At 44.1% G+C, this 27,772-nt stretch overlaps 1 protein-coding gene across 1 annotated transcript in view; it reads left to right on the top strand.

The window, feature by feature from the left end:
- The window catches only part of LOC115110152 (RAB3 GTPase activating protein subunit 1), a 51,046-nt gene extending 24,375 nt beyond the window's left edge, over window positions 1-26,671 (top strand). The window contains exons 17-24 of the mRNA XM_029635560.2: window positions 1,545-1,922; window positions 6,469-6,606; window positions 8,642-8,869; window positions 10,618-10,714; window positions 10,808-10,911; window positions 11,139-11,254; window positions 21,403-21,505; window positions 25,217-26,671. Coding sequence (XP_029491420.2) covers window positions 1,545-1,922; window positions 6,469-6,606; window positions 8,642-8,869; window positions 10,618-10,714; window positions 10,808-10,911; window positions 11,139-11,254; window positions 21,403-21,505; window positions 25,217-25,462 — 1,410 coding nt within the window. The 3' untranslated portion in view covers window positions 25,463-26,671. The remainder of the gene's footprint in view (window positions 1-1,544; window positions 1,923-6,468; window positions 6,607-8,641; window positions 8,870-10,617; window positions 10,715-10,807; window positions 10,912-11,138; window positions 11,255-21,402; window positions 21,506-25,216) is intronic.
- The last annotated feature ends 1,101 nt before the right edge of the window (window positions 26,672-27,772 follow it).

Below are 27,772 nucleotides of genomic sequence, written 5' to 3'. Positions count from 1 at the left end.
CAGCAATTCGACCAAGAAGGCCTGACTCACACAGTCTCCTCTGAACAGTTGACGTTGAGCTGTGTCTGTTACTTGAACTTTGTGAAGCATTTATTTGGGCTGCAATCTGAGGTGCAGTTAACTCTAACTCTCTCTTATCCTCTGCAGCAGAGGTAACTCTGGGTCTTCCTGTGGTGGTCCTCGTGAGAGCCAGTTTCATCATAGCCCTTGATGGTTTTTGAAACTGCTCTTGAAGAAAATGGCAAAGTTCTTGAAATGTTCTTAAAGGAATGATGGATTGATTGGCTCAAACGCATTAATTAGGAATGAAATTCCACAAACTGAACTTTTAACAAGGCACACCTGTTAATTGAAATGCATTCCAGGTGACCTACCTCATGAAGCTGGTTGAGAGAATGCCAAGAGTGTACAAAGTTGTCATCAAGGCAAAGGGTAGCTACATTTTTTTGGTTGCTACATTATTCCATATTTGTTATTTCATAGTTTTGATGTCTTTGCTATTGTTTTACAATATAGAAAATAGTAAAAATAAAGAAAAACCCTGGAATTGAGTAGGTGTGTCCAAACTTTTGACTGGTATTGTATATTATAATTGTTGGGGTTGCTCTTGACACATTTTCTCCTCTCATCCGCTCCTGACTGCATGTGCTGCCATTGAAATAGAATGAATAGAACCCCCCCTCCCAGAAGAAAAAATCAGTTAACATCATTTGAATGAACATTCTACATTACTTTGGAAATCGTTTCAATACCAGGCAGTGGTTCCAGGCCTGTTCTATTAATTATTTTCTATGTGTCCTGCTGCTGCATTGTGGTCATCCAGTCAACTTTTGTGCCAGCCCTACTCCCCATGGCCCAGCCAGATGTCTGCAGAGGCCCCAGACAGAACCAGACCCATAAACAGTGTTGTTATTCAGCTGCCCACGCCTCACCTGGGGGAGGGAGGGATTGAGGAGAGTGAGAGGAAGAGATAAAAGGAAGTAGGGAGAAGTGGTAATAAAGATGTCCGGAGAGAGTGTGAGCGAGGATGAGAGGGAAGGAAGGAGAGGTAATATCTTTCTGGAAAGGCGGAGTGAGCCACTTTATCTGCAATCACTTTAATAAGAGGAAGAGGTGCCCAGGCTGCACTGGGCAGAGAGCTCCTGACTCATAAGCTGAGTCTGTCTCTGTATCGCTCTCTCCCTCTACCTACCTACCTCTCTGCTCTCTTTCCCCTTTCTCTCTCTTTGTTCTCTATTTCTCACACACGCACACACACCTAGGCTGGGCATGCATCAGTATTAGAGCAGGAAGTGACTCTATTCATAGTAATGAAGTGCCGCAGCCTGCACTAGGTAGACGTTTGGAGCTCAGTGTAGGAGGAAGAGAAGACTTTAGTGTGGGCACACAGGGACATGATGATGAGAAATGGCTCGATAAGGGGCAAAGGGATGGGGTTATACCGGATAGAATTACACACACACACACCGCCCAAAAGCTTGCCATCTGCTGCTGTTTCCCTGACTCCCTGCACTCATCACTCTTTGTCCATCTCTGCCCCCCAGATGCTCAACTGCTGCATTGAGAGGAAGAGAGCGAGGGATGATGGAAGGAAGACTGCTGAGGGAGGGAAGGAGAGGGAGAGAGGGAGGGAGAGGAAGGTTTCAGGGGCAACCGGGACTGAGAATGGGCGCCTGGGGCCGGAGAGTGCGGAGATGGGCAGAGAGGTGTCTCCTGGGAAGTCATGGGACTCGTGGAGTGACAGCGAGGGCGAGGACGAGTTCTTTGAGTGCCTGAGCGACACGGAGGAGATGAAGGAGGCTGGGTCCACAGACGGAGAGAAGGGCGGGGCCAAAGTGGCCAAGCCAGACGGTCGGCTCCACCCCCATGGGAAGTTGACCCTGCTCAACTCCCAGGAACCCCTGTACATCCCTGTTACTCAGGTCAGACACACAAGCACACACAGCCATTTCAATCTTCATGGTGGCTTCAAGCACCCTTTAATTGTTTAATGTTTGGTGTACAATGCATATCATTGTAAAATGATTCCTAGGACCAATATGTCCACATACTGACCATGTCATTAACAATGCCACAGGTCAGACAGACAGCCATGGCAGATGTACTGTACAATATGCACCACTAACTCATTGAACTATTCATTACTACATTGTAGTGACACTGTGACTCATTGAACTATTCATTACTACATTGTAGTGATACTGTGACTCATTGAACTATTCATTACTACATTGTAGTGATACTGTGACTCATTGTTACTATGATACCATAAATCACTATAACACAGTTACCCTGACGAATACACACTGCACACAGTGCCTAATTCATTATCACAGACTTTTAAGAAATTGTTGTAACATAAATCCAATAATTGGCTTTAAATGTCTGTGGGTTCATCTTAATAAGTATGGTAAAAGCCAAGAGCAGCATGATGTGGAACTTAGCCTGACAGACTCAACTCAGCAAAGGTTGTGCTCAGCCTCTTATTGTAGAAGGTATTTGGGGGCAGGTACAAAACATCTTGTTATAATTGGCTATATCCTCTTCCATTTGGTGATCAGCCTCTATGCCAGGGGTGTGAAACTCATTCCATGGTTGGCCTAGTGTCTGCTGGTTTATTTTTTTCCCCTTTCAATTAAGCCCTAGTCAACCAGGTAAGAGACACTCCTTATTAATTAGTGACCTTAATTCATCAATAAAGTACAAGGGACGAGCGAAGACCAGCAGACCGTTGGCCCTCCGTGGAACGAGTTTGGCACATGTGCTCTATGCTATGAGTCTCTCTGATAGTGCTACCTCCCTCCCTCTACATTCCCTGCTATGTGTGTGAGCCCAGAGCTAGCCTGGAGAGATGTGTAGCTCCTTTACCTCTCATCAATTATAGACTGGGATGAATAGTAGAGTTAATTAATGCACAGGGCTGAGGCTGACACTGTTCAATGATTAACACTAGGAGGTGAGACGCAGGAAGGGAGATGGTGGCCCGGGCTTTCTGAAGCCGCTATCTATCCATAAATACATAACACGCACACAAAGATGACACACAGTACACGGACATATACATGGTACACGCACACAAAGAAGACACACAGACCCAGTACACGGACACACACACAGCAGACGCTGCAGCTGGTGGGCGAGGACGGACGCCTTGCCGTGTTAAGAGAACGGATTTGACTGTGTGCTGCGTGGAGGAGAGATGGATGGAGTGTGTGAGTGTAAAATAAACTAGTGTCAGCACTTCTAGATGGGCCCAACGTGTTCACACAGCTTGTGTCTGCTAACACACAACACCGTCTCAGGCCGTGTCTACAATTGACACTTACATTTGACTTCTGCTATCAGAATACGAAGATCAGGTCTAGACGCGCTGAAGTGTCATTGTGGTCTGATTGTGTTCAGATCTGGCTGACCACCTTATCGAGCCATTTTCCTTCAGGAGGTTTGTAATAATAATTGGGTGTGGAACTTTCATTGTTGGACATAAAAGATTGTAAAAGTCCCCAGGAAATCAGCTCCAAGGGATTTTAATTGATGAAATCTGTTCCCAAGTATTCCCACGCATAATAAAGACAAGACGTGATCGTATACAAATGTAAGCAAGGTGTGAAATGATTATGTTTTAGTTAAACATGTCTGTTTGTGCTGCTTGCGGTCAATTTGCAATTATTTGTATTCATGTTCTGGCCCCCCGACCATCCGCTCAAGAAAGAATTGTCCCCCGGCTGAATCTCAATGATGATCCCTGGTGTATACAGAGTCCAGAACACTTTGGTTTTGGGAAAGAGCGGCACCTTTTCATTATAACATTTGCGGAAATACATTCCTAGCGTGTGAGGAACGTGTTTGCTGGCCTCATGAATTCTAGCCAGCTAACAACTATTTCTAGAGTTATTCTAACCCGTTTGCAATCCCATTAGCTTTGCTTGCTGGCTAGCCACTGAGGTTACCTGGCTTGTTAGCTACAGTAGTTAGCTACTACCATGAAGTTGTTGTGTTATAATATTTAGCTTATTCCACTGTTTGCAGACTACATACTGGCATTTGAATATAGTGCAGAAAATCCTGACAAAATGTGGACTAATTTGCCTTGCACCCCCCCTGTGCTTCTCTGCCTGTCTCTGAACCGTTGCAGTGACTTCTGTTGTACAGACAGCTTCTTTCACTCTTGTTTGCGGCAGAATTGATTGGGGAAAGTCGCAAGATGCTATTAAAATCAGAGAAATCCTCGCTGTCGAAACTCCCGAAAGCAGCCTGAAAAGTAGGGGAATTTGACACTATCCACTTTTACAAATAAAGTCACCGGAGGGGGCCTGAAAACTTGCTAAATATATCGACAAAGTCGCTAAATTGGCAACACTGACTGTGGACATGGTGGATACATTTAAATGTAGCTGTAGATGCATGATGTGTCCTTAAAGAATACAAAAACTGCATTCATTAACTGTCAAGTCTTAGACACGGCCTCAGTCTCCGGCTGTCTCGGTGTATCATGCGGGGATTTTTGCACTTGTCTTTTCTCTGTCTGCCTTTTTCCATCTCTCTCCCTCTTTATCCACACACCATTCTCCAAACTTTTGTGTCTCTGACTCTCATATATCACTCCCACTACCCCTCGGTCCTTTTCCATTTCCTCTCTCTTTTCTCTTTCTCTCGCTGTCTGTCCTCTCAATGACATGTTCTCTCTTTCTCTTTCTCTTCCTACATCCATCGATTATCTGTACGTCTGTTTGCTCTTCTGTGCTGCTCTGTCTCTGTCTGGATCTGTTGTCTCCATCTCTACTCGCCTGTCTGTTTTTTTTTCTTCTTTCTATTACCTTTCAACCATTTCCTCTCTGACACCCCTGTCAATCTCTCTCTCGCTATCTCGCGCTCTCTTTCTCTCTCTTTCTCTCCCGCACTCCCTCTTTTCTCTTTCTCCCTCTCTGTCGAACTTTTAAACAGCGTGGGCAGGGTAGAAGGGGGGGGACAGGCAGGGGTAGGCAGAGATGGGTGTTTTAGATTCATGGCATTGCCACTATTTGTAATGAGGTGGATGCCTCTGCTCCACTACTACTCATGCTCTGCTCGGCATTCTCACCTTCCTTCCCTAGTTTTAATTAGTCTGGATAAAGTGTTTTTTGATCGCCGCTCCTGTCTGCCCTGTTTGTATTCTCCACACTCTGGCTGCGTCTTAAATAGCATACTATACTGTATATGGTGCACTACTTTTGACAAGGGGCAAGGCCCGTAGGGCTCTGCTCAAAAGTAGTGCACTATATATGGGAATGGGGTGCAATTTAGGACGTGGGTCTCTCAAGAGCCGCAGCTAATGGTCCCCTCTGACTCAGGTCTTTCTTTATTTCATTAGAAACTTGCTCAGGAGGGGACAGGCTTTTAGTCTTTTCTTTCTCCCAGACCCGACTGTGCATTAGTCAGTCTGAGCCACTGGGTAGAATGCATTAGAGGCTGTGATGGTAAGGAAAGAAAGGCACAGTTGGATTCTGCCCCCCTTTTCCATTCATGATTGCATGGTGTGGCCTTTTGCATTTAGAGGTATGCGGTCGTTGTTTAAAAAGGTAGGTACAGCAGCCTTACATTGGGCTACTTCCGCTCAGAAATCCTTTGGGTGTTGTATGGAGCCCATTGTTATATAAGCCTGCTTTGTGCTGGAAAACAGTTGCATAATGCCAGCAATGAAAAAGGCAGGAATGGCCAATTAAAGCAGGTTATAGAATGTGTAAGTAATGGCTATTAGGGAGTTATTACAAGCCAAGGAGCAGAATCAGGATTCTATGAAATTAGGGACTTTTATTTAGCAGCTTTATCTGAACAATAGTGATTATTTTGTACATAACAAACCTACTGGGTAATCTATGTGACTCAAGACAATGTTAGTCCTCTGAGCTAAATCCCTGGCTTTAGTTTGGCCAACCACCACCTACTTCTACATGTCATCAGTCTTTCTTGTTCATTCAAATAGGTGCATAACCATTTTCGTTATGCACCTGATTGGCCGGTGATCATAACTGACTTTGCCAGTGGTGGAACCGAGTCCGACCTTAGCGAACATTATGCAGTGTTCAGTTGCCCTTCAGCAACTTGGACACTAGACAGGACTGTGGACATTGCTCTACAAGACAGAACCAGTGTTCATTAGCTGGAGCTGATGGGAGATTGGCAGGGCGTTGTGGGTGTTTTGGCATGGGGTTGTAGGTGCCCCAAGTGTTCCATTGTTCCACAGGTTGCTAATGAACATGACGAGCTGTCTCCTCTGTAGTGCTCAGAGTGAATGACCGGGCCAATCCCTGTCATGTCTCTCACACACTAATAAGTACTGTAACATACAGACCTTATGGATCAGCTTTAGGGGTCAGTTTCTGGCTTCCTTGTGTTTCGGAAACCAACCCCCACACACGCACTTCTTCATGCACACACCAAAACCCCTAAAACACAGAAACCCTGAGTGTCCTCCTCCCCACTCCCCAGGAGCCAGCGCCCATGACAGAAGACCTTCTAGAGGAGCAGTCGGAGGTATTGGCCAAACTGGGCACGTCAGCCGAGGGTGCCCACCTCCGCGCCCGCATGCAGAGTGCCTGTCTGCTCTCAGACATGGAATCTTTTAAGGTGAGGACACACACCCCATCCTGACATATATATTTTACACACACACACCCTGAAATGAATGCTGGCACACACACAAACACAGAGAAACACACACAGAGAGAGGCACACTCACTCTCACTGACACCCAGACTGGGTGAGTGGCACAGGAGCCTATTAGTGTTCTCCGTCCTCTCAGTCAGTCAATGTGTCAGACTGGGGGGCGTTTGATTTGATTCTCACAGTCTCTCTGCCTCCCTCGTCTCACACGGTGGCATAGTGGAGGGCATGCTAATTGTGTTATTAAGATCAATGAAAGGCTTCTTTCTTATTATAAAGCGTGAGGGGTGTGGATTTGGACATGTGAAGAGGTCTTTGAGAGCTGATTTTCTGTATAGATTTCTGTTTTAGTGCTTCAAATTTCCATTTAGAAAATAATCCTCCGTCGTGTTGAATTATTGAATACTAGTCGTTGATGTTATGCCTGTAAAAGTATTAGTTGATAGAAGGTTGAACACACATGCTTTTTAATGATTCATGTAGATTTCCTTCGTCATGCAGACAAATCTACAAAGCCGCTCTTTTTTAATAGTTGTCTCTTTAAAAAAAGAATGGACTCAGGCTAAAGAAAGCTTCATTAATCTCTATGGTCACCTTACTGTGCAATGAATACAGTGAAACATACCCCATTTTTCTGCTGAGTAGAATGAAGCCACACCTGCCAACTCCAAGCTGTTGGATTCAAGAGGTTCAGAACTTCAGGTCATTATCTTTAAACTTCTCTGATGGGACTTCAGGCTCAACCCCTTTGTTGCCAACAGTAACAAACGTTGACAAATAGTGTTCTTTCAGGGGGCACAGTTGCAACTTTCTGTTGCATTACCCCGGGCTGTTTTTAGCTGGCCCACTAAATGCTCTACTTTGGAGTTAGTTGTATGTTCTCGACCTCTTCTTCTGTTCTTTCTGAGCTCCGACAACAGCTGACGTGAGGAGGAGGGAGATGGGTTATAAACTAGAGGAAGAAGAATGTTGTGTATTCAACCAGAGCGGTAAATGGGGCCCTTAGTTGAGTTAGAATGGCCTCAAAATGTTTCATGGCCAGGGCCGACCTGCTCTGTATGTAATTGTGCTTAGCCAAGCATAATCTGGCATTTTAGCTTTAATTATCCCGGTCCTTGCGGGCGCAATGCCAAGGATGGACCACTGATGAATGGTGGGGACTTAGGAATATGACAGCCAAGCACTACGTAACCAGCCCCCGCCTCAACTGAATATGTCACACGCACGAATTCCGGTATGCGCGCACACACAAATTTCACACACACGCAAATACACATTTCACACACACACACCTTCTTTAGGGGGACTGCAGTAGAGAAGCCTCCTGTCCTGGCCTGGACCCCCAGGCTACGGAGGAGCTCCTGTCTCAGTTATTCACGCTTTATCCTCTTTCTCATCAATCCATCTACTGCCGCTGCACTGAAATGGAGCTATCTTCTCGCTACGAAACTTACCACGGAAAAAAAATAAAGGAAATGAAGTAAGGCAGGCTTCTAATTAATTATGGAGTGTGAATGAAGGAGAGAAATGACTGTGCTGAATCTCACTAACGCACATCAGCGAAAGGTCACACAAAAGTTCTTGTTCAATTGGTCAGTCGGTTGGTTTCCAGAGGAAGCAGGGAAGCAGTGAGACATTGATTTATTTCACAGCAGCAGGTACTCTGATTCAGACTCAGTCCCTCTGAGGGCCATTAACAGACTGATGCTGTCTGCTACACCTGAATCATCACCTGTCTTTGAGTCATGAGCTCACAGACAGCGAGCACTGCTCTGGAGGGGAGCTGAAGCACTAGAGGTGGTGATAACATCAGCCAGATGTATGTGTGTTTTCTGCTACTATCGCCAGGGTTTTTTAGAAGACTTTTGACTTCTCTTGACTGTGTATATATGCTTTGGAAGATTAGAATATAGTGGAAAACCTTGAACATCTGTGGGGTTTGAGAAACATGACTTTGCTGTGACAGTGACAAGCCTGTGTCTGTCCGTGTCCATATTAGGCAGCGAACCCTGGCTGTACCCTGGAGGACTTTGTGAGGTGGTACTCGCCCAGGGACTACGTTGAGGAGGAGGTGGTGGACGAGAACGGAGACACAGTGGTCAGGGGTGACTTGAGTGCCAGGATGAAGATCCCGGGAAACATGTGGATGGAGGCGTGGGCCACAGCCAAGACTACCCCCGCTCGCAGACAGAGACGCCTGTTTGACGACACCAAGGAGGCTGAGAAGGTACTGAGCTTTAAGAATTGTATTGTGCATTGCAGGGCCGCCATCATTTTTTACATTTTTTTTTTTGTCTGGTCAACTGTAGAATCCTAACAGCTGCATACAATCTACTTCACCCTATCCCTCTGTTCAGGGTAAACAAAGAGGTAACATTGTGTTTTTATAGCTAGCAAATTTGTTTGGTTTTGAAAATACTAAATATTCAATTTAGTTTATATTCAAACTTTGGGTGACTAGGCAACCTAGACTTTTTCAATCCAACTTTATTAACTGGAATTAAACAATGAACTCAATATCTGACATAGACTTTGAAGTCTTTTTTTGTATTAAGCCTATAGTTGCGTAGTGCAGGCCTACACGATGCAGACCTGCGTAAAGCAGACCTCAGCCCCGTGAGTTCTATCGTCCAATAATGTTGGTGTCTCTGTATATGTGTTGATGAAAACCCCCCCTTTAGTCTAGCTTTAAAATATAAAGGTTGCTGCAGTTTGACATGGTTTTCATCCTCCCAAAGGCCAGGAGTTTTTCCAGGAGTTTTTAAAACCATGTGACCTGATTTTTAGAAAAACTCTGGTCCCATCAGAGCCCTTATTAAACCTTTTTACAACTGATAAATCACATCATACCGTGTTAGTTCCAGAATCTTTGGTTACCAGACCAGGAATTACTAAAAGGGGGGAGAAGCTCAGTTTGGGGTTTTCCCCTCAAGTTAGGATTTGGGGAGGACAAGTTGTGCCTAAGAACAACTTTTACCCAGAGCCATTTTGCATTGTGATTCACTGACTGATTTAATATAACAAGCAGTTCAAACCCCCCCCCCCCCTTTGAACTGCTAGACTGAAACTCAGTGAATGACACCTCTACCTGTTCTGCAGCTCATTGCTGCCAGCCCAGAGATCGAAACACTGCCAGGTTCACTACACACTCTGCCTCTCTCTGTTTGTCCCTGTTTCAGCCAATCACCATGCAGCGCTGCTAGAAATAGGAAGTAGGTCAGAACACAAGGTGTCCCTGCTATGACACACACACACACACAAGGTGTCCCTCCCCTCCCTGACATGGGTCCCCTCCCTGAGAGTTTAAACTGAGTTCAGGAGAACCTTGCCGGGCCTTGAAGGTCGGTCATCTAGCCTATAGCACGGCGTCCTTCATCCGTATGGCTGCCGCCAGCCAGCCGGCTCTTTTGGGGAAATTCCAGGTGCACAATTTAGTTTGGAATTAATTTACTGCTGATTTATATACATTTTTTCTTTTTTTCTTCCTGCTCCAGTAAGTTGTCCTCTTAAGTAGGTAGATGACAGGTGTGCTTCTATAATCCACAGTCCTCTGTTTGCAGTCGAGACCATCGCCACAAGGTCACTCTGCGACAACTTAAGAGAGCTGTACTGTGCCTTTCCTTCTATCCCTGTGCTCTCCCTGTGCACGAGAGCCTGAAGGGTTGTGTGTTATTAAGGGATACCAAATCAGATTGAGCTTCTGGAATCTCATCAGTGACTCACTCAACATAACGAATGACCCTGTGTTGTATAAAGAGGAGGGTCATTAAAATGCAGCGCTGCCTCTCGCCAACACAATTGCGTTTATGCGGCAGACAGCCTCCATAAGTCAAAAGAAGCCGATGAACCAGTTTTGTAAAAGAACAATGCCTTTGGAAATGTCAAGTACCTTGCCGGGTCCCTGACAACCTCTGGAATCATAATTGCTGTAAGAGAGAGAGAGAATTTGCTTTTGATATTCTTCCCCTCCCCCAGGTGCTGCACTACTTGGCGGTACAGAAGCCAGCAGACCTGACCCGCCATCTCCTGCCCTGCATCCTCCATGCTGCCATCCTCAAGGAGAAGGAGGAGGGTTAGTGACCGCAGGGTCCTGTTGCTCGGTCTCTGTCTCTTTATCTATCCCTCTCTCATATCTCACCAACTTCCTCTCTTCTCTCCCATACAGAGTCAGTAGAGGACATCCTATCTGTTAGAAAGGCCATCCAGCAGGCCACCTCTCATGCCAGCAAGCTGCTGCGCCACCCCAGCCCAGACTACAAGAAACTAGAGGTGACTGGAAACAACTTTTTTTTCATCTAGCCTTTATCTTACCAGGATAAATCCTGTTTTTCAAGGGAGACCTGGCAAGATTTGACGATCTCTACCCAACAGTCTCTAATCCCTAACCTCTACCTCTAACCCATTGGTTGGACTGCAAGGTAGCCACAGTATACTTTTTTTCTACCCCCAATTCATCCACCCTAGTACTGTGTCTATGTGTCTGTCTCCTCCAACAGGACGTGATTACCCAGCTGATAGCGGTGGAGACGGTCATTGCCCGCTCCCGCTCTCTGAAGGCCAAGTTTGGCATCGGGAAGGCAGAGCAGGGCGACAACGCAGAGGATCTGGAGAGGTACAGTAGGACAAAAGCAGCACGCCCTGAAATAATACGAATATATTCCATTCAGCAGACACTTTTATCCAAAGCGTATTAGGCATGCATACATTCCTGGCATTGCAAGCACTGTGCGCTAAACGAAGTAATTTAATGTTAACCAGTAGGGCCAGATAGATCTGCGGAGATACAAAAATACCTATGGAGTTAAATGAAATCAATCCAACTGCTTCAAACCTATCTATTTCTATGCAGGTCTATTTCTATTGAGATAAAATCTCTTTTGCAAGTGAGACCAATCGAAACCATGAATAGTTTAAGTGTTATCGATTCGGTTTTCAGACAGTGCTTTTAACTTCCCTGTAGATTCTCTCCAGCCCTACTCCTGATGAAACCAGCAGGCACATTTGAACCAACCCTCCATGCCACTACTCCTCCTTCCCCACTGTTGTTCTTTTGTCCTCTCAAATCAAATAACTTTTTATTCATCACCTGCTTCGTAAACAACAGACGTAGGCCAACAGTGAAATGCTTCCTTACGGGCCCTTCGCAACTGCTGAGAGAAAGAAAATAATAGAAAAGTAATAACACGTTTGAGGGAGAGGTTGTTGTCCTCGCACCACCCTGCCTGGTCTCTGACGACCTCCTTATAGGGCAGGGGTTCCCAAACTCTCACGACCCCAACCATAGGCTATTAATGACCATTTGTTTCACATGGTTGGGTCGCGAGAATTTACGGATATCAAAATGGGGTCATGGGCTAAACAAGTTTGAGAACCCCTGACCTATAAGGAGGTCGTCAGAGACCTGGCAGGGTAGTGCGAGGACAACAACCTCTCCATCACCGTCAGCTAGACAAAGGAAATGGAAAACTATAGGAAATGGAGGGCTGAGCACACCCCCATTCACATCGACAGGGCAGTAGTGGAGCGGGTCGAGAGCTTCAAGTTCCTTGTATCCACATCACTAAGGATTTATCATGGCCCGCACACATCAACACAGTTGTGAAGAGGGCACGATAACGCCTCTTCCCCCTCAAAAGGCTGAAAAAATTGGGCATGGCCCCTTAGATCCTCAACGTTCTACAGCTGCGCTATTGAGAGCATCTTGACTGGCTACATCACCGCTTGGTATGACAACTGCTTGGCATTCGACCGCAAGACGCTACAGAGGTTAGCGCGTACGGACCAGTACATCACTGGGGCCGAGCTCCCTGCCATCCAGGACCTCTATACCAGGCGGTGTCCGAGGGAGTCCCTAAAAATTGTCATTAACAGCCTATGTTAACTTTTTATTTTTATTTGTGGCTATCGCAGTCAATTGAAAAACATTTCTAACATTCTGATTGTCTTAACTCACCATCATATACTTTGAATGTGGGGCTATGACAGTCAATTGCAAATTAGACTGACATAATGTCTTATCTCACCACCACTAATGAGAAGGGTATGCTTGATGCATGTCGCGTCGGAGCTTCTCAAAGTAAGGAACATTTTTGGTTTTAATGCAAACGAGAGCACTCAATCCAGCTTCACACAGATTTGAGCTGGCAAAGGGTACTAGGAGTTTTATGGTGCTTTCAAGATAACTGGGAACTCTGAAAAATTAGAGGTCAAATCATGACGTCAGTGATCTTCAGGTCGGAATGTCAGAGCTCTAGAAAGAGGCCCGAGTTGGATGACCGTTCAAAAGGATTTTTCCCAGTCAGAGCTCGTTTTTTTCCCTAGTTCCCAGTTCTCCTTAATGCACTGAAGTCAGAAGTCTGAGATTGCTTAGTTCCCAGTTCACTTACTGATGCTGTTTTCTGTTAGAAACATGCTCAGCGTTGGGAAGGGGGCATGGTTCGCTTTTGTAAGACTCTCCAATAAGTAAGACTTTTGTTAGACTCTCCAATAAGAATTCTTTCCTCTGAATCCACTGATGCGGTTACGCATCTGTAGAATGTTTTTCTTATTTCCCCAGCATGCTTGAATTCAGTTTCCCAAAGATGTCTATTGCATAGGCAAGGAGACATTTTCTTTTACTTTACACAGAAAGTTCTTTAAAAAAAAATGTTTTTTTTACATCCTTTGTGAATGACAGAAGTTCCACTGTCAATGTGAACATCTTTTCAACCCTCCCCCTTGCTAACCACCAATCCTCAGTGTGAAATAGAACATTGTCATGCTCTGATCACATATCACATAGTTTTGTGAACAGGCCTGCGTGCAGTGGATATGCTTTCATGTAGTTTACCATTGAAGTTACCTGCTGCAGTATATTTCAGTTCTGTGCTCAGCTCTTTTGCTGCCAGTTCCTCTCGGTGTATCATACAATGCTTCCATATGGCAGAGGGAGACGCAATCATAACTAGAGTGCAGAGGCCTGCCTGCCTGCCATCCCACCATAGATGGAGCCCCATCTGTGCAAGATCCCACCATTCCATCCCATGGAATCTGTTTTTCGTCAATATAGCCACGCAGCATACTGAACATCCTCTGTGCCGTTTCTTGCTCGGGAATCGTGAGACGGAACAATATGTCCTCGTGAATAGCATCCCCTGACGTACAAACGTCAACTCATGGGCATCTCGGCCCTCACGGCTAATGTACATTTGGAGTCATTCAGTTTGAGTCATTCAGTCAGAGTTTTCTCTTGATTACTAGCAATAGCATAATTTCTTCATTTAGCAGTGTTATCTGACAAAGGTATTGATGCGAGTGTCTGTACATCTCCCACCCCACGTTGTTGTCACCATATCTATTGCGGCCAGTAATATCAAAGTCTCTGTAATAGTGTGTGGTCTCATAGCATAGCGGGCCTAGCCATTCACCGTGGGAATGATTCAAGTGCAACAGTCAAGTGCAGCCTTTTCAAATGATCTAGAGTTGTGTCTTTTTAGATTTGAAAAATGTAGACGAAGGTTAACCACATTGCAATGATTTTGAGATACAAAGACGATATTATGGTCATTTTGGGAGGGTATATACAGTTGAAGTCGGAAGTTTACATACACTTAGGTTGGAGTCATTAACTTGTTTTTCAAACACTCCACAAATTTCTTGTTAAACTATAGTTTTGACAAGTCATGACACAAGTAATTTTTCCAACAGTTGTTTACAGACATTATTTCACTGTATCACAATTCCAGTGGTCAGAAGTTTACATACACTAAGTTGATTGTGCCTTTAAACAGCTTGGAAAATTCCATAAAATTATGTCATACTTTAGAAGCTTCTGATAGAATAATTGACATCATTTGAGTCAATTGGAGGTGTACCTGTGGATGTATATCAAGGCCTACCTTCAAACTCTGCGCCTCTTTGCTTGACATCATGGGAAAATCAAAAGACATCAGCCAAGACCTCAGTAAAAAATTGTAGACCTCCACAAGTCTGGTTCATCCTTGGGAGCAATTTCCAAACGTCTGAAGGTACCACGTTCATCTGTACAAACAATAGTACGCAAGTATAAACACCATGGGACCACGCAGCCATCATACCGCTCAGGAAGGAGACACGTTCTGTCTCCTAGAGATGAACGTACTTTGGTGCGAAAAGTGCAAATAAATCCCAGAACAACAGCAAAGGACCTTGTGACGATGCTGGAGGAAACAGGCACAAAAGTATCTATATCCACAGTAAAACGAGTCCTATATCGACATAACCTGAAAGGCCATTTAGCAAGGAAGAAGCCACTGCTCCAAAACCGCCATAAAAAAGCAAGACTACGGTTTGCAACTGCACATGGGGACAAAGATCGTACTTGTTGGAGAAATGTCCTCTGGTCTGATGAAACCGAAATATAACTGTTTGGCCATAATGACCATTGTTATGTTTGGAGAAAAAAGGGGGAGGCTTACAAGCAGAAGAACAATATCCCAACCGTGTAGCACGGGGGTGGCAGCATCCTGTTGTGGGGGTGCTTTATTGTAGGAGGGACTGGTGCACCTCACAAAATAGATGGCTTCGTGAGGGAGGAAAATTATGTGGATATATTGAAGCAACATCTCGAGACATCAGTCCGGAAGTTAAAGCTTGGTCGCAAATGGGTCTTCCAAATGGACAATGACCCCAAGCATACTTCCAAAGTTATGGCTTAAGGACAACAAAGTCAAGGTATTGGAGTGGCCATCACAAAGCCCTGACTTCCAGCCTGTAGAACATTTGTGGGCAGAACTGCAAAAGCAATGTGCGAGCAAGGAGGCCTACAAACCTGACTCAGTTATACCAGCTCTGTCAGGAGGAATGGGCCAAAATGCACCCAAGCTTGTGGAAGGCTACCCAAAATGTTTGAACCAAGTTAAACAATTTAAAGGCAATGCTACCAAATACTAATTGAGTGTCAACTTCTGAACCACTGGAAATGTGATGAAAGAAATAAAAGCTGAAATAAGTAATTCTCTCTACTATTATTCTGACATTTCACATTCTTAAAATAATGTGGTGATCCTAACTGACCTAAGACAGGGAATTTTTACTTTGATTAAATGGCAGGAATTTTGAAAAACGGAGTTTAAATCTATTTGGCTAAGGTGTATGTAAACTTCCGACTTCAACTGTATATATTTTTCTCAGGATTTTGGAAATGATCCACGACCCGTTTTCATATCAGGTGACCCCACGACCCCTAGTTTGGGAACCGCTGCTATAGGCTGCCTCATTGTGGTTGGTGATCAGGCCTACCACCGTCATATTGTCAGCAAACGTAATAATTGTGTTTGAGTCCACGCAGTTGTGTGTGAACAGGGAGTACAGGAGGGGACTGAGCATGCACCCCTGATGGGGACCCTGTGTTGAGTTTGGATATTTGCTAACAAATAGTCTGGGGAAAATGTTAGCTGTTGAGGTGAGTGCTAATGATCATATTTATTTTTACGTTTGCTCATATATTCACTCGTGATACAAGTCAGTATTCAACGTCCATCCATGTCTGGAGATGAAGTGGAAACCTGCCGCTAGGATCAACAGTGAGCGCTGTTACCTTTTTCAAGTTTGTTTGGTTTCGATTCGTTAGGGACGGCGGATGAGTTTAAGCATCTGCGTCTGATTCCAAAGGTTGCATGTAATTTTGGGGGGGGCAATCCCATTTTGGGGGGGCCAATCCCAAATGCCAATCCCAACATTTGGAATAATTTCCAAATTTGATGTTTGACAAACATGGATGAACGTCTAATTCTGACATGAGACCTATGAGAGCTGGTAGCATACAGTGCATTCGGAAAGTATTCAGCCCTCTTGACTTTTTCCACATTTTGTTACGTTTCAGCCTTAAATTGATTAAATTCATTTGTTTCCTTATAAATCTACCCACAATACCCCACAATGACAAAGCGAAAACAGTTCTGGGAACATTTTTGCAGAATAATCAAAAAGAAAAACAGATACCTTATTTACATAAGTATTCAGGCTCCAATTATCATCTTTGATGTTTCTACAACTTGATTGGAGTCCTCCTGTGGTAAATTGAATTGATTGGACATGATTTGGAAAGGCACACACCTGTCTATATACAGTGGGGCAAAAAAGTATTTAGTCAGCCACCAATTGTGCAAGTTCTCCCACTTAAAAAGATGAGAGGCCTGTAATGTTCATGATAGGTACACTTCAACTATGACAGACAAAATTAGAAGAAAAAAAATTATGAATTTATTTGCAAATTATGGTGGAAATAAGTATTTGGTTAATAACAAAAGTTTATCTCAATACTTTGTTATATACCCTTTGTTGGCAATGACGGAGGTCAAACGTTTTGTGTAAGTCTTCACAAGGTTTTCACACACTGTTGCTGGTATTTTGGCCCATTCCTCCATGCAGATCTCCTCTAGAGAAGTGATGTTTTGGGGCTGTTGCTGGGCAACACGGACTTTCAACTCCCTCCAAAGATTTTCTATGGGGTTGAGATCTGGAGACTGGCTAGGCCACTCCAGGACCTTGAAATGCTTCTTACGAAGCCACTCCTTCGTTGCCCGGGCGGTGTGTTTGGGATCATTGTCATGCTGAAAGACCCAGCCAAGTTTAATCTTCAATGCCCTTTCTGATGGAAGGAGGTTTTCACTCAAAATCTCACGATACATGGCCCCACACGGATCAGTCGTCCTGGTCCCTTTGCAGAAAAACAGCCCCAAAGCATGATGTTTCCACCCCCATTGCTTCACAGTAGGTATGGATGCAACTCAGCATTCTTTGTCCTCCAAACACGACGAGTTGAGTTTTTACGAAAAAGTTATATTTTGTTTTCATCTGATCATATGACATTCTCCCAATCTTCTTCTGGATCATCCAAATGCTCTCTAGCAAACTTCAGACGGGCCTGGACATGTGCCCCCCTGCTTAAGCCAGTACGTCTAGCACTGCAGGATTTGAGTCCCTGGCGGCGTAGTGTGTTACTGATGGTAGGCTTTGTTACTTTGGTCCCAGCTCTCTGCAGGTCATTCACTAGGTCCCCCCGTGTGGTTCTGGGATTTTTGCTCACCGTTCTTGTGATCATTTTGACCCCACGGGGTGAGATCTTGCGTGGAGCCCCAGATCGAGGGAGATTATCAGTGGTCTTGTATGTCTTCCATTTCCTAATAATTGCTCCCACAGTTGATTTCTTCAAACCAAGCTGCTTACCTATTGCAGATTCAGTCTTCCCAGCCTGGTGCAGGTCTACAGTTTTGTTTCTGGTGTCCTTTGACAGCTCTTTGGTCTTGGCCATAGTGGAGTTTGGAGTGTGACTATTTGAGGTTGTGGACCGGTGTCTTTTTTACCGATAACAAGTTCAAACAGGTGCCATTAATACAGGTAACGAGTGGAGGACAGAGGAGCCTCTTAAAGAAGTTACAGGTCTGTGAGAGCCAGAAATCTTGCTCGTTTGTAGGTGACCAAATACTTATTTTCCACCATAATTAGCAAATAAATTCATTCAAAATCCTACAATGTAATTTTCTGGATTTTTTTTTCTCATTTTGTCTGTCATAGTTGAAGTGTACCTATGATGAAAATTACAGGCCTCTCTCATCTTTTTAAGTGGGAGAACTTGCACAATTGGTGGCTGACTAAATACTTTTTTGCCCCACTGTATATATATTCTGGCATCCTCCAAGTTACCAACTAGTGAATAAATGATAGCTGGGAAGGTAAAGAACTTGAAAGGAACTTTGTTTCATGGGGAAGCTATTTGAAAGTTCCTCTGTGGTTGCTGAAATTGTAGGAAATGGTTTTAGGCAAGTGCAGACTCTAACGCTACACTTAAAGTGGAAATGTAAGATTTTGCTATTGTTACCATAAACAATCCATATTCATTCTGTGTGATTTGAATAGTATGCACATTCAATTCAGTTTGAAAGATGTAAATTGTGTGCTGTCACCTGTACTAGGGATTGAGACAATCTCACCAGGGATGTCAGTCGGCCTATGGATAAACATTCAGAACATTAAAACTTTGCTCACCAGAACCGGTATTATTCTGTTGCAGTGTGTAGCCTTGTAGAGAACTTTCTCATTTTTTCTGTCATAGTTGAAGTGTACCTATGATGAAAATTACAGGCCTCTCTCATATTTTTAAGTGGGAGAACTTGCACAATCGGTGGCTGACTAAATACTTTATTGCCCCACTGTAAGGTCCCACAGTTGACAGTGCATGTCAGAGCAAAAACCAAGCCATGATGTCAAAGGAAAAAAACAGAACTGTGTTGAGGCACATATCTGGGGAATGGTACCAAAAAATGTCTGCAACATTGAAGGTACCCAAGAACACAGTGGCCTCCATCATTCTTAAATGGAAGAAGTTTGGAAACACCAAGACTCTTCCTAGTGCTGGCTGCCCAGCCAAACTGAGTGATCGGAGGAGAAGGGCCTTGGTTAGGGAGGTGACCAAGATCCTGATGGTCACTCTGACAAAGCTCCAGAGATCCTCTGTGGTGATGGGAGAACCTTCCAGAAGGACAACCATCTCTGCAGCACTACACCAGCCAGGCCTTTATGGTAGAGTGGCCAGACGGAAGTCACTCCTTTGTAAATTCACGTGACAGCCTGCTTGGAGTTTGCCAAAAGGCACATAAAGGACTCTCAGACCATGAGAAGCAAGATTCTTATGAAGGTCTTATGAAACCAAAATTGAATGCCAAGTGTCTCTTTGGCCTGAATGCCAAGTGTCACGTCTGGAAGAAACCTGGCACCATCCCTACTGTGAAGCATGGTGGCGGCAGCATCATGCTTTTGTGATCTTTTTCAGCGGCAAGGACTGGGAGTCTAGTCAGGATCGAGGGAAAGATGAATGGAGAGCGCTCATGACCTCAGACTGGGGCGATGGTTCACCTTCCAACAGGACAATGATCCTAAGCACACAACCAAAAGAAAGTGACTTAGTGACTTAGGGACACGTCTCGGAATGTCCTTGACTCCTGTCTCGCTTGAAAATTCCTAACCTTATTCTGTAATCTATAGGTTGCATTATCAAAGCATGTCTCGCCTATGCATGTCAAAATACCGCTATAATACGTCTGCTCTGTCTTGTATTGCTGCCCATATGAGAGCTTCGGTAGAGAATGTGACCATCAAACGGTATGAGAGTAGATATGGATTTTGTTTTTTATAAATAGAGTTGGTCCCCGTTAAGATGCCTTGATATTTAAACAGTTCCCTCTCATCATCTCCCCGTTATTCATGAGCTGATCTGCTGTCTGTATAATCATCAACTTGACTTTGCCAAATAGGAGAGATTCTGTCATTCGTTGGAGGTTATCTAGCAAGCTTTCAACTTTGGTCATTTTACTTTTGTTTGACTGCCGTTACAAAGTTTGTATGATCCGACAACGCTATAGCCTACTCGGGGTCCGCTGTGTGTCAAGATACTGTAGCCTGGACCAACTGCTGAAATGCGCTGAATTAATTGAGGAACATGATAACACTCTGAATTTCTGAACGGCCTGTTTCTCAAGTCATTTACTCTATCATTACTAAATATCAGTTTCACTTTCTGTGAAATCTTTACATAGTGGCGCTGACAAGGTGGCGCAGCACCTCTCTTATTTGCGGAGAATCTTTACATAGTCACTATATCTTGGTTTTGAACACTTTAAATGGGCACATTTTTGCTGTATTTCCCCGGACTCTCTGGTTAGATTAATTATTCCCGGGTATTGAAACTGTCAATTTTATCTACTCTCACCACCTGGGTGGCGGCCCGTCAGGATGTCCAGGATCCAGTTGCAGAGGGATGTGTTCAGTCCCAGAGTCCTTAGCGTAGTGATGAGCTTGGAGGGCACTATGGTGTTGTAGTAGTCGTTGTAGTAGCTGTAGTCGATGAACAGTGTTCTCACATAGGTGTTCCTCTTGTCCAGATGGGAGAGGGCGGTGTGGAGTGCAGATTGTGTAATCTGTGGCTCTGTTGAGGCGGGATGTGAATTGTAGTGGGTACCTCTTGTGTGCCTTCCATCCCATCCTTCTCGCTTTATTAATATCACAAGCCGGCTCTTATTTCATCATACAACCTGCTCGGGGGGGTAGGAGTAGGAATGCTAATAAATGTTGGGCAAACACAAGTACTGTGTTGTGTGCTATATTAAAACTCCACCACCCTCTCCCCAGGCACACACTCTGCTCAAATTGTAATAAGGGAGCATATTATAGTGGGTGTGTTTGTGTGCCTATCTTGGGAGTGAATAAGTGAGTGTGTCTGGAGTGTGTAGATCTGTCTGTCTGTGTGTGTGTGTCTGTCTGTCTGTCTGTCTAGGTATTCACTTAGTGTCAGAGGTTCAGGTACATTGAGAGAGAGAAACATAGATATACAGACAGATGGGGTTATATTAGGGAGGCCCACCGTGTTCATTTGTCCCAGGGGCCTCTGATTGCCCAGCCATTCAGGCAGTAGAACCAGGCAGAGAGAGACTAATTTTGAGGACACTCAGAGCTGGCCTGGAACCATGCAGCCATTAACTTGTCCCTTTTCTCTCCAACAATGAAACTGCCTGTCCTGCCTTGTATCCGAGATGCTGTGTCAGGGGAGAGGGATGCGTTCCAGAAAGGCTGTAGTTTTCACATGTTGTGTACTGTACTGTAGCTAGTTTTTACAACCCCTTCTCGTTATTCTGTTGGTAAAAGTATAATTGCATGTCTTTTAAATATAAAAACCTGCATGTGTTTTCTGACTACGCTCACATGAACTGAACCTCTTCCCCCATCTCCTCTTCTTCTCGCTCTCAGGTTCGTGAGCTCTCTGCTAGAGGAGCCTGAGGTGTCTGTGATCGGAGCAGGGCGCGGCCCAGCCGGCAGCATCATCCATAAGCTGTTTGTCAGCGCTCAGAGGGTAAAGCACACCGTCTCACACTGTCACCACCATCCAGAACACACACGCACACGCTTGTACAAACATACACACCGTCCCCCACTGAGGCCTTTCCTAACTCCTTGGCGTCACAGGATATCCCGCCACCACTATCGGTTCACGTGCTGTTTGTCCAACAGCCCAGGCAGGAGATGTTATGTTCCCCCTGACTGATTCCCCTCCTACAACCCCACCCTTTTTCCAGGCCCTGAGGGGCTCCTGGGCATGCTGCCTGAGTAACAAAAAGCATGCTGCTGCTGGACTGTGTTCTAATGTGTTCACTTATCACTACTTTCTTCTTGCCGCTTTATTAAACCGTTTTACTTGCTTAAGTTAAGTCACTCTTCTTGCATATCACATAATGCAACTCATACCAAGTATGATAAAAACGTCTGTCAAAAAATGGCTTTGTGCAATCTGACAGACAAACATCTAGGCTCTGTAGTTCCCTCTGTTATGATTAGCAGAAGGACAATTAAACACATGTCTTGTTTTATTCAGTTTGATATGATTTGACAAGCAAGGAGAGAGACACCTGGACCAAATGACTGTCTATTCTGTGCTGCATGTCTTTGAGTATACTCCGACTGAATAGTCTGAGATGATCAGTTAAAAGGCACTTGCAATGATATATTACCTCTCGCATTGTACTGTACAGTTGCACCTGTATTGGTTATGAAAGTAAGTGTATGCTTTGCTGTAACACATTGAAATACAATGCCTGGTTTGGTCTTGGCACATCCAATGACACATACATTTGTTTGTTCAACGTGAAATTTAGTTCAAGCCAATAAATGTGTCTTCTTCCGGAGTTCATCAACAGATGCAGTCCCTGGTCCCAGATCTGTTCCTTAGAATAATTGCTAGTCAAATGCAAACAGGGAATGAATGCTTGTCTTGGCTCTCTCCCCTGTGCCTTGTGTTGGAGGATGAAATGGTGCGAAAAAATAGTTAGATTTCAGCAAACTCTCACTCCCTCAATCACTTTTTTTTTTTTACCCAGCAAGATGTCGGAGTGTTAAATTACAGCCTGTGTTTTGCCAAGCTCTCAAAAGAAAGCTTGTAATTATCCCAAGCACATGTAAATCAGATGAAATCATCAGCCAATCAAATGAGGTGAGTTTCTTGGGAACGAGGGAAAGAGAGACAGAGAAGAATAGAAGAGAGGAGAGATGTCCTGCCCCTCATCTTACCCATGTTACCAGTACAAGACTAGAGTACCAGTTTGATTGTTGTCTGATTGCAATGCCGCTTGCTCTGGCTTGAGTGCGTATGCTATGCATGGGATGCATTCGGTGGGATGAATGTCATGTCTTCTCAACCAGAACCTAATCACCTGACTTTGTGTCGGTTGTGTTGTTTGTTATTTTATGTTTTTTCGTTCTCTCCATCGTATTATGTGTTTTTTTTTGTCTCCTAACGCTGCTTGCCTCTCACCCATGTCAAGCTCGCTGACTACAGCAGTGATGAGGTAACCACTAGCAACCCTCCCTATCCCCCCTTTACACCCCTAGTTCACCCCCCACCCTAGCTGCCTCCACCCCCCATGCCCCTCTCCACGATGACTTCTCCCTCTTTCTACCTGCAAAGCAGTGCTGCAACTGAGGTTCAGGCCAGCTGAGGGAGGGATACAGACAAAGATTACAGTTATTTCTCTGGTAATGGTTTGGAAGAGTGAACCGCTGCAATTTCCAGACCTCCATAACACAATGGAGAAGCACAGGGTTCCTAAAGCGATGCCACTTACCGTGTTTTTAACCTCCCTCTGACCTTTTTACCTAACCACCTAGCCCCTCTTCTTCTCCTCCTCCCTTCCATCTTTTCTTCTAACCACCTATCTGTTAGTGTAGCTCTAATCAATTATTTTTTGTTGTATGTCCATTTGCTCTCATTCTCTGTTGATGGGTCTGCGTTGATAAACAAGTGTTTTCTGGTGGATGTGGAGGTTGGTTTATAGTAGACTAGTTTTAGCTGGTTTAGTATGTATACTAAGGAGTGGTATGTCGCTATACACTGAGTGCATAAAACCATTAGGAACACCTGCTCTTTCCATGACAGACAGTGAATCCAGCTCAAAGCTATGATCCCTTACTGATGTCACTTGTTAAATCCACTTCAATCAGTGTAGATGAAGGGGAGGAGACAGGTTAAAGAAGGCTTTTTAAGCCTTGAGACATGGATTGTAAAAAAAAAAGATTGAAGTGCCTTTTGAATGGGCTTTGATAGTAGGTGCCAAGCGCACCGATTTGTCAAGAACTACAACGCTGCTAGGTTTTTCATGCTCAACCGTTTCCCATGTATATCAAGAATTCTACCTATTCTTCAGATATACTACATATTCTATCCACATAATGTCTAAACATGCCATCACATACATATATAATTATACTCCGGACTCCGACATTGCTTGTCCTAATATTTCTATATTTCTTAATTCCATTCTTTTACTTTTAGATTTGTGTGTGTTGTTAGATATTAGTGTACTGTTGGAGCTAGTAACACAAGCATTTCGCTACACCCACAATAAACATCTACTAAATATGTGGATGCGACCAATAAGATTTGATTATGAATGGTCCACCACCTAAAGGACATCCAGCCAATTTGACACAACTGGGGGAAGCGTTGCCGTCAACAAGGTCCAGCATCTCTTTGGAACGCCTTCGACACCTTGTAGAGTCCATGCCCCGATGAATTCAGGCTGTTCTGAGGGCAAAATGGGGTGCAACTCAATATTAGGAATTTGTTCCTTTTAAGTTTCGTACACTCAGTGTATACATTACAGTAGGTTAGTGGTATCCTGCTGTTTAGTATGTACACTCAGGAGTGGTAGGTTGCTCTTTTCTGTCTGGTTAGTTATATACTAGTTTTAGCCTGCTAGTTTACTATGTAAGTATTGGAGGTTGCTGTGGTGTGTTTGATCCCTTTTGGCTTTAGATCTTAGCGTCACGTAGCTTTCTTGTGTTGCCATCCCTCTAGGGCTATGCTGTGCCCCACTGAAAACAAATGCATACATTGATCTGGAAGCACACACCGAATCGCTCCAATCCATTAAATGTGTTCTCCTTTCCTCGCCTTAGACAATAGTTTGGGAGATGTGGGAAGGCATTTGTTAATTTGTAATCAGCTTTCTAATTTATGTAATTTGTTCCTGCTCAGTAAAAATAGATTGTGTTAACATGCTGCTGTCGTTTCTCAGTCCAGACGCTTTCACTTGCGCCAGGTCTGATCACTGTCGAGGTTGTTTCATTCCCCCAACCACTTAGAATGAGTTGTATGTATGTTTTTCTCAGTCTCGCGTGTCACACTCTGTTATACTCACATTGTAAAAGTGTAGTATGTGTTAAGGTTCTGCTTAGACTGCCTAAAAATATATTGTGTTCTAGTTTCCACATTTTATTGGGCTTTTATAGAAAGTCTACTGTGTGTTGGGCCCTGCATTCTCCATTTTGTGCCGGCCTGAATGTTAGCCACTCAATTATGTGCCAACCTAAATTTTTGCCACTTTGCTTGCGTTTAGACAGGCAGCTAATTCTGGTCTTTTTTCCACTAATTGGTCTTTTGACCAATCCCATCAGATAATTTTCCGAGCTGATCGGATTGGTCAAAATACCAATTAGTGTTATTAGAATTGGGCTGTCTGTTTAAACGCAGCTGTTGACTCCTCCCATCTGTCTGCCTCGCCCCACACAGGCTGCCCTTTTGGCTCCATTGGATGAAGACACAGGACGTGGGGGTGGAGCTGATGACAAAAAGCCAATGGGAGGTGCCAGTGTGCCAGACTTCCCTCCCCCTGCAGGGCGTGAGATCTTGCTGCGTACGTGTGTCCCGCGGCCCGCGCCCTACTCCAAGGCTCTCCCCCAGCGTCTCTTCTGTGTCCTGATGAGAGAAGACTTCAGGCTGGCTGGGGCCTTCTCATCCGACACCTCCTTCTTCTGAGAGAGGGAGAGTGAGAGAGGGAGAGAAGGAGATGGAGAGCGAGAGAGGGGCTAGTCTGGAAGATGAACCAGGGAGTGTTGGTGGGAGGTCAGGAGGGCATTTGGGATCTCTGGTCAGTGACTCAATCAAGGCTGTATGCATCTCATCATGAGTGGAGCTATGGGCTAGTCTATGGTTTGTTCCAAAGCCACATGACGGAACGCTCCACCCATCTCGGGGCTGGCACCATCTTAAGTGTCTCGTGGGAGGATCGGAGAAACAGAACGGTGGGCTGGCAGGCAGCGCTTTCTTATGAAATCATCGCACTGTGCAACGACTCATATCAGACTGTTCGTTGGTTCCCGGAGGGCTACCAACGACTCTTTGTTGATTTAGACTATTCAGTTATTTGGGGTTTAAATGCAAAATAGACTGTTCTCAATTGGGAACTGAGCTTACTATGACTGTTGTAGTCAAATAAATCTCATGCTTTTTTGTTGCGTAGCTCTATAATAACCTAGGGAAAAATAAAAGTACCCTTGTGTGAAAATAATTTGTTTTTGGGGTGGGAATAAGAATATTCCCCTTGACCTATCTCCCTGAGTGGTAATATATTAGGACGCTAAATAGCATATCATGTATTTTTCCCTGTATTTTTCCCTCCTTGATTGTGATCGTTTGTGGCTCTCCAGTTGCCCAATCAGTCATTGGTTGAAGACCATCATCTCTTAGACGCTCACAATGCTCTGTCTGTTCTGTAGCCCCAGACACTCACGCTGCCCATCGCGCTCGTACTGTATGCAGCAATTAGTTACCACTTAAAGCATTTCTCACTATAATAATGCTTATTGATATACATGCAATCACCGTAGGTTTTCCCTAGTCATCTAAATGTATTGAATCCTAGTTGAAAGTGCAATTACATATTCTATATTGTAAAGACGTAGCCTTACATATAGCAGCAGAAAGAAAGGTGTCCTAGTTAATGTTGTTAGTGCTGTTTCTATGAAGAAGGATGTTAAGTGCTGTTAATTGTTAAATTGCTGAGTAATTTTACTTAAGTCAATGCAGACAACTTTTCTACTTTGTCAGTAATTAACTGAGGGGATGGATTCAAACTGTGGAGCTAGCCAAAGTCTGTACGTGTCAAGTGAGTCTTGGTTGTAAATGTCTCCTAGTTTAGTCCTGTTACATTGGTAAAAGAATAAACATTTTAATTCAACACTAAAATGTATAATATTGGTATCTGTTATTGGCATAACTATTTAACATTTTGTGCACTTATTTTCTTAATTGCGATTAATCATATTGTCTGAAAGCGTTCAAAATACACTGAAAACATCTCAAATACATAATCTACTGTATACAGCTAAAAACAACAATGCGATGTCAAAACAGGTTGACATTGAGGTAAAAGAAAGTGTGATTATCAATTTACCACATTTTGTTTAATGTTACTTTGGGCAAAATCAAGGCGTCAATATTCTCGTGATACAAAAAGCATTAATCTTAAAGGGTAGGTAGCATAAACGTAACATACTGTATGGATTTGCATTAGTGTACACAACAAAAGTCCCAATGCAAAGTTACACATCACTTTTTATCACATAGAACCGATCAGCAATCCGAATGTCATGTCAGAAAATGTTTCTCCGGGTTGTGGTGTAATATGGAGGACCCGGCAAGCCAGCCTATTCCCTATAATGTAAACTCCAACAGAGTTGCTAACAGAGTTGTTAGCACTGAATAAGTCAGCCAGTTGCTATCAACACCTACCTTATAGCTACATTAAAGTAAACCAACGTTTTGGAAATACATAACGCCATCTAACCAGTTATGAAAGAATGTTATATCTATGCAGTTATCTTAGCCAGACAGCTAATGTTCGCTTTTAAGCCAACTTACTATTAGCCTAGCCAACCACCAAGGTTATGGTCGGCAAGCTAGAGCCCCAACTACTGGAGACCAGCTAGAACACAACTAACACAACTAAAACATAACCACAAATAAAAGCAAAGGGCAAGCAGAGACTTACAGATTGATGACCGGGGCCCATCCGATGGTAGAGTGCAGACCCATCCTTTTAAAAAGAGTACAAGCTGAGAGCTACCAAAGTGAGGGGAGGCGGGCGCTTCACCGGACTGAGGAAGAGTCAGGGAAATCCAATAGCTATATAGCAAGAAAAATCCGAAATAGATAGATTCCAGATGTCAGTCAGCTAGGTGAAAGGTGGAAAAAGTTAGAAAAGTCCCGTAGCCAATTTCACAGCGAACATGAAAAAAGTTGACAAAACAAAAAGCAAAACAGACTAGGTACTACACAATTAGAGCA

Source organism: Oncorhynchus nerka, linkage group LG3 (genome assembly GCF_034236695.1).
Source record: "Oncorhynchus nerka isolate Pitt River linkage group LG3, Oner_Uvic_2.0, whole genome shotgun sequence".
NCBI classification, from domain to species: domain Eukaryota; kingdom Metazoa; phylum Chordata; class Actinopteri; order Salmoniformes; family Salmonidae; genus Oncorhynchus; species Oncorhynchus nerka.
This window is presented reverse-complemented; position numbering and strand designations above follow the sequence as displayed.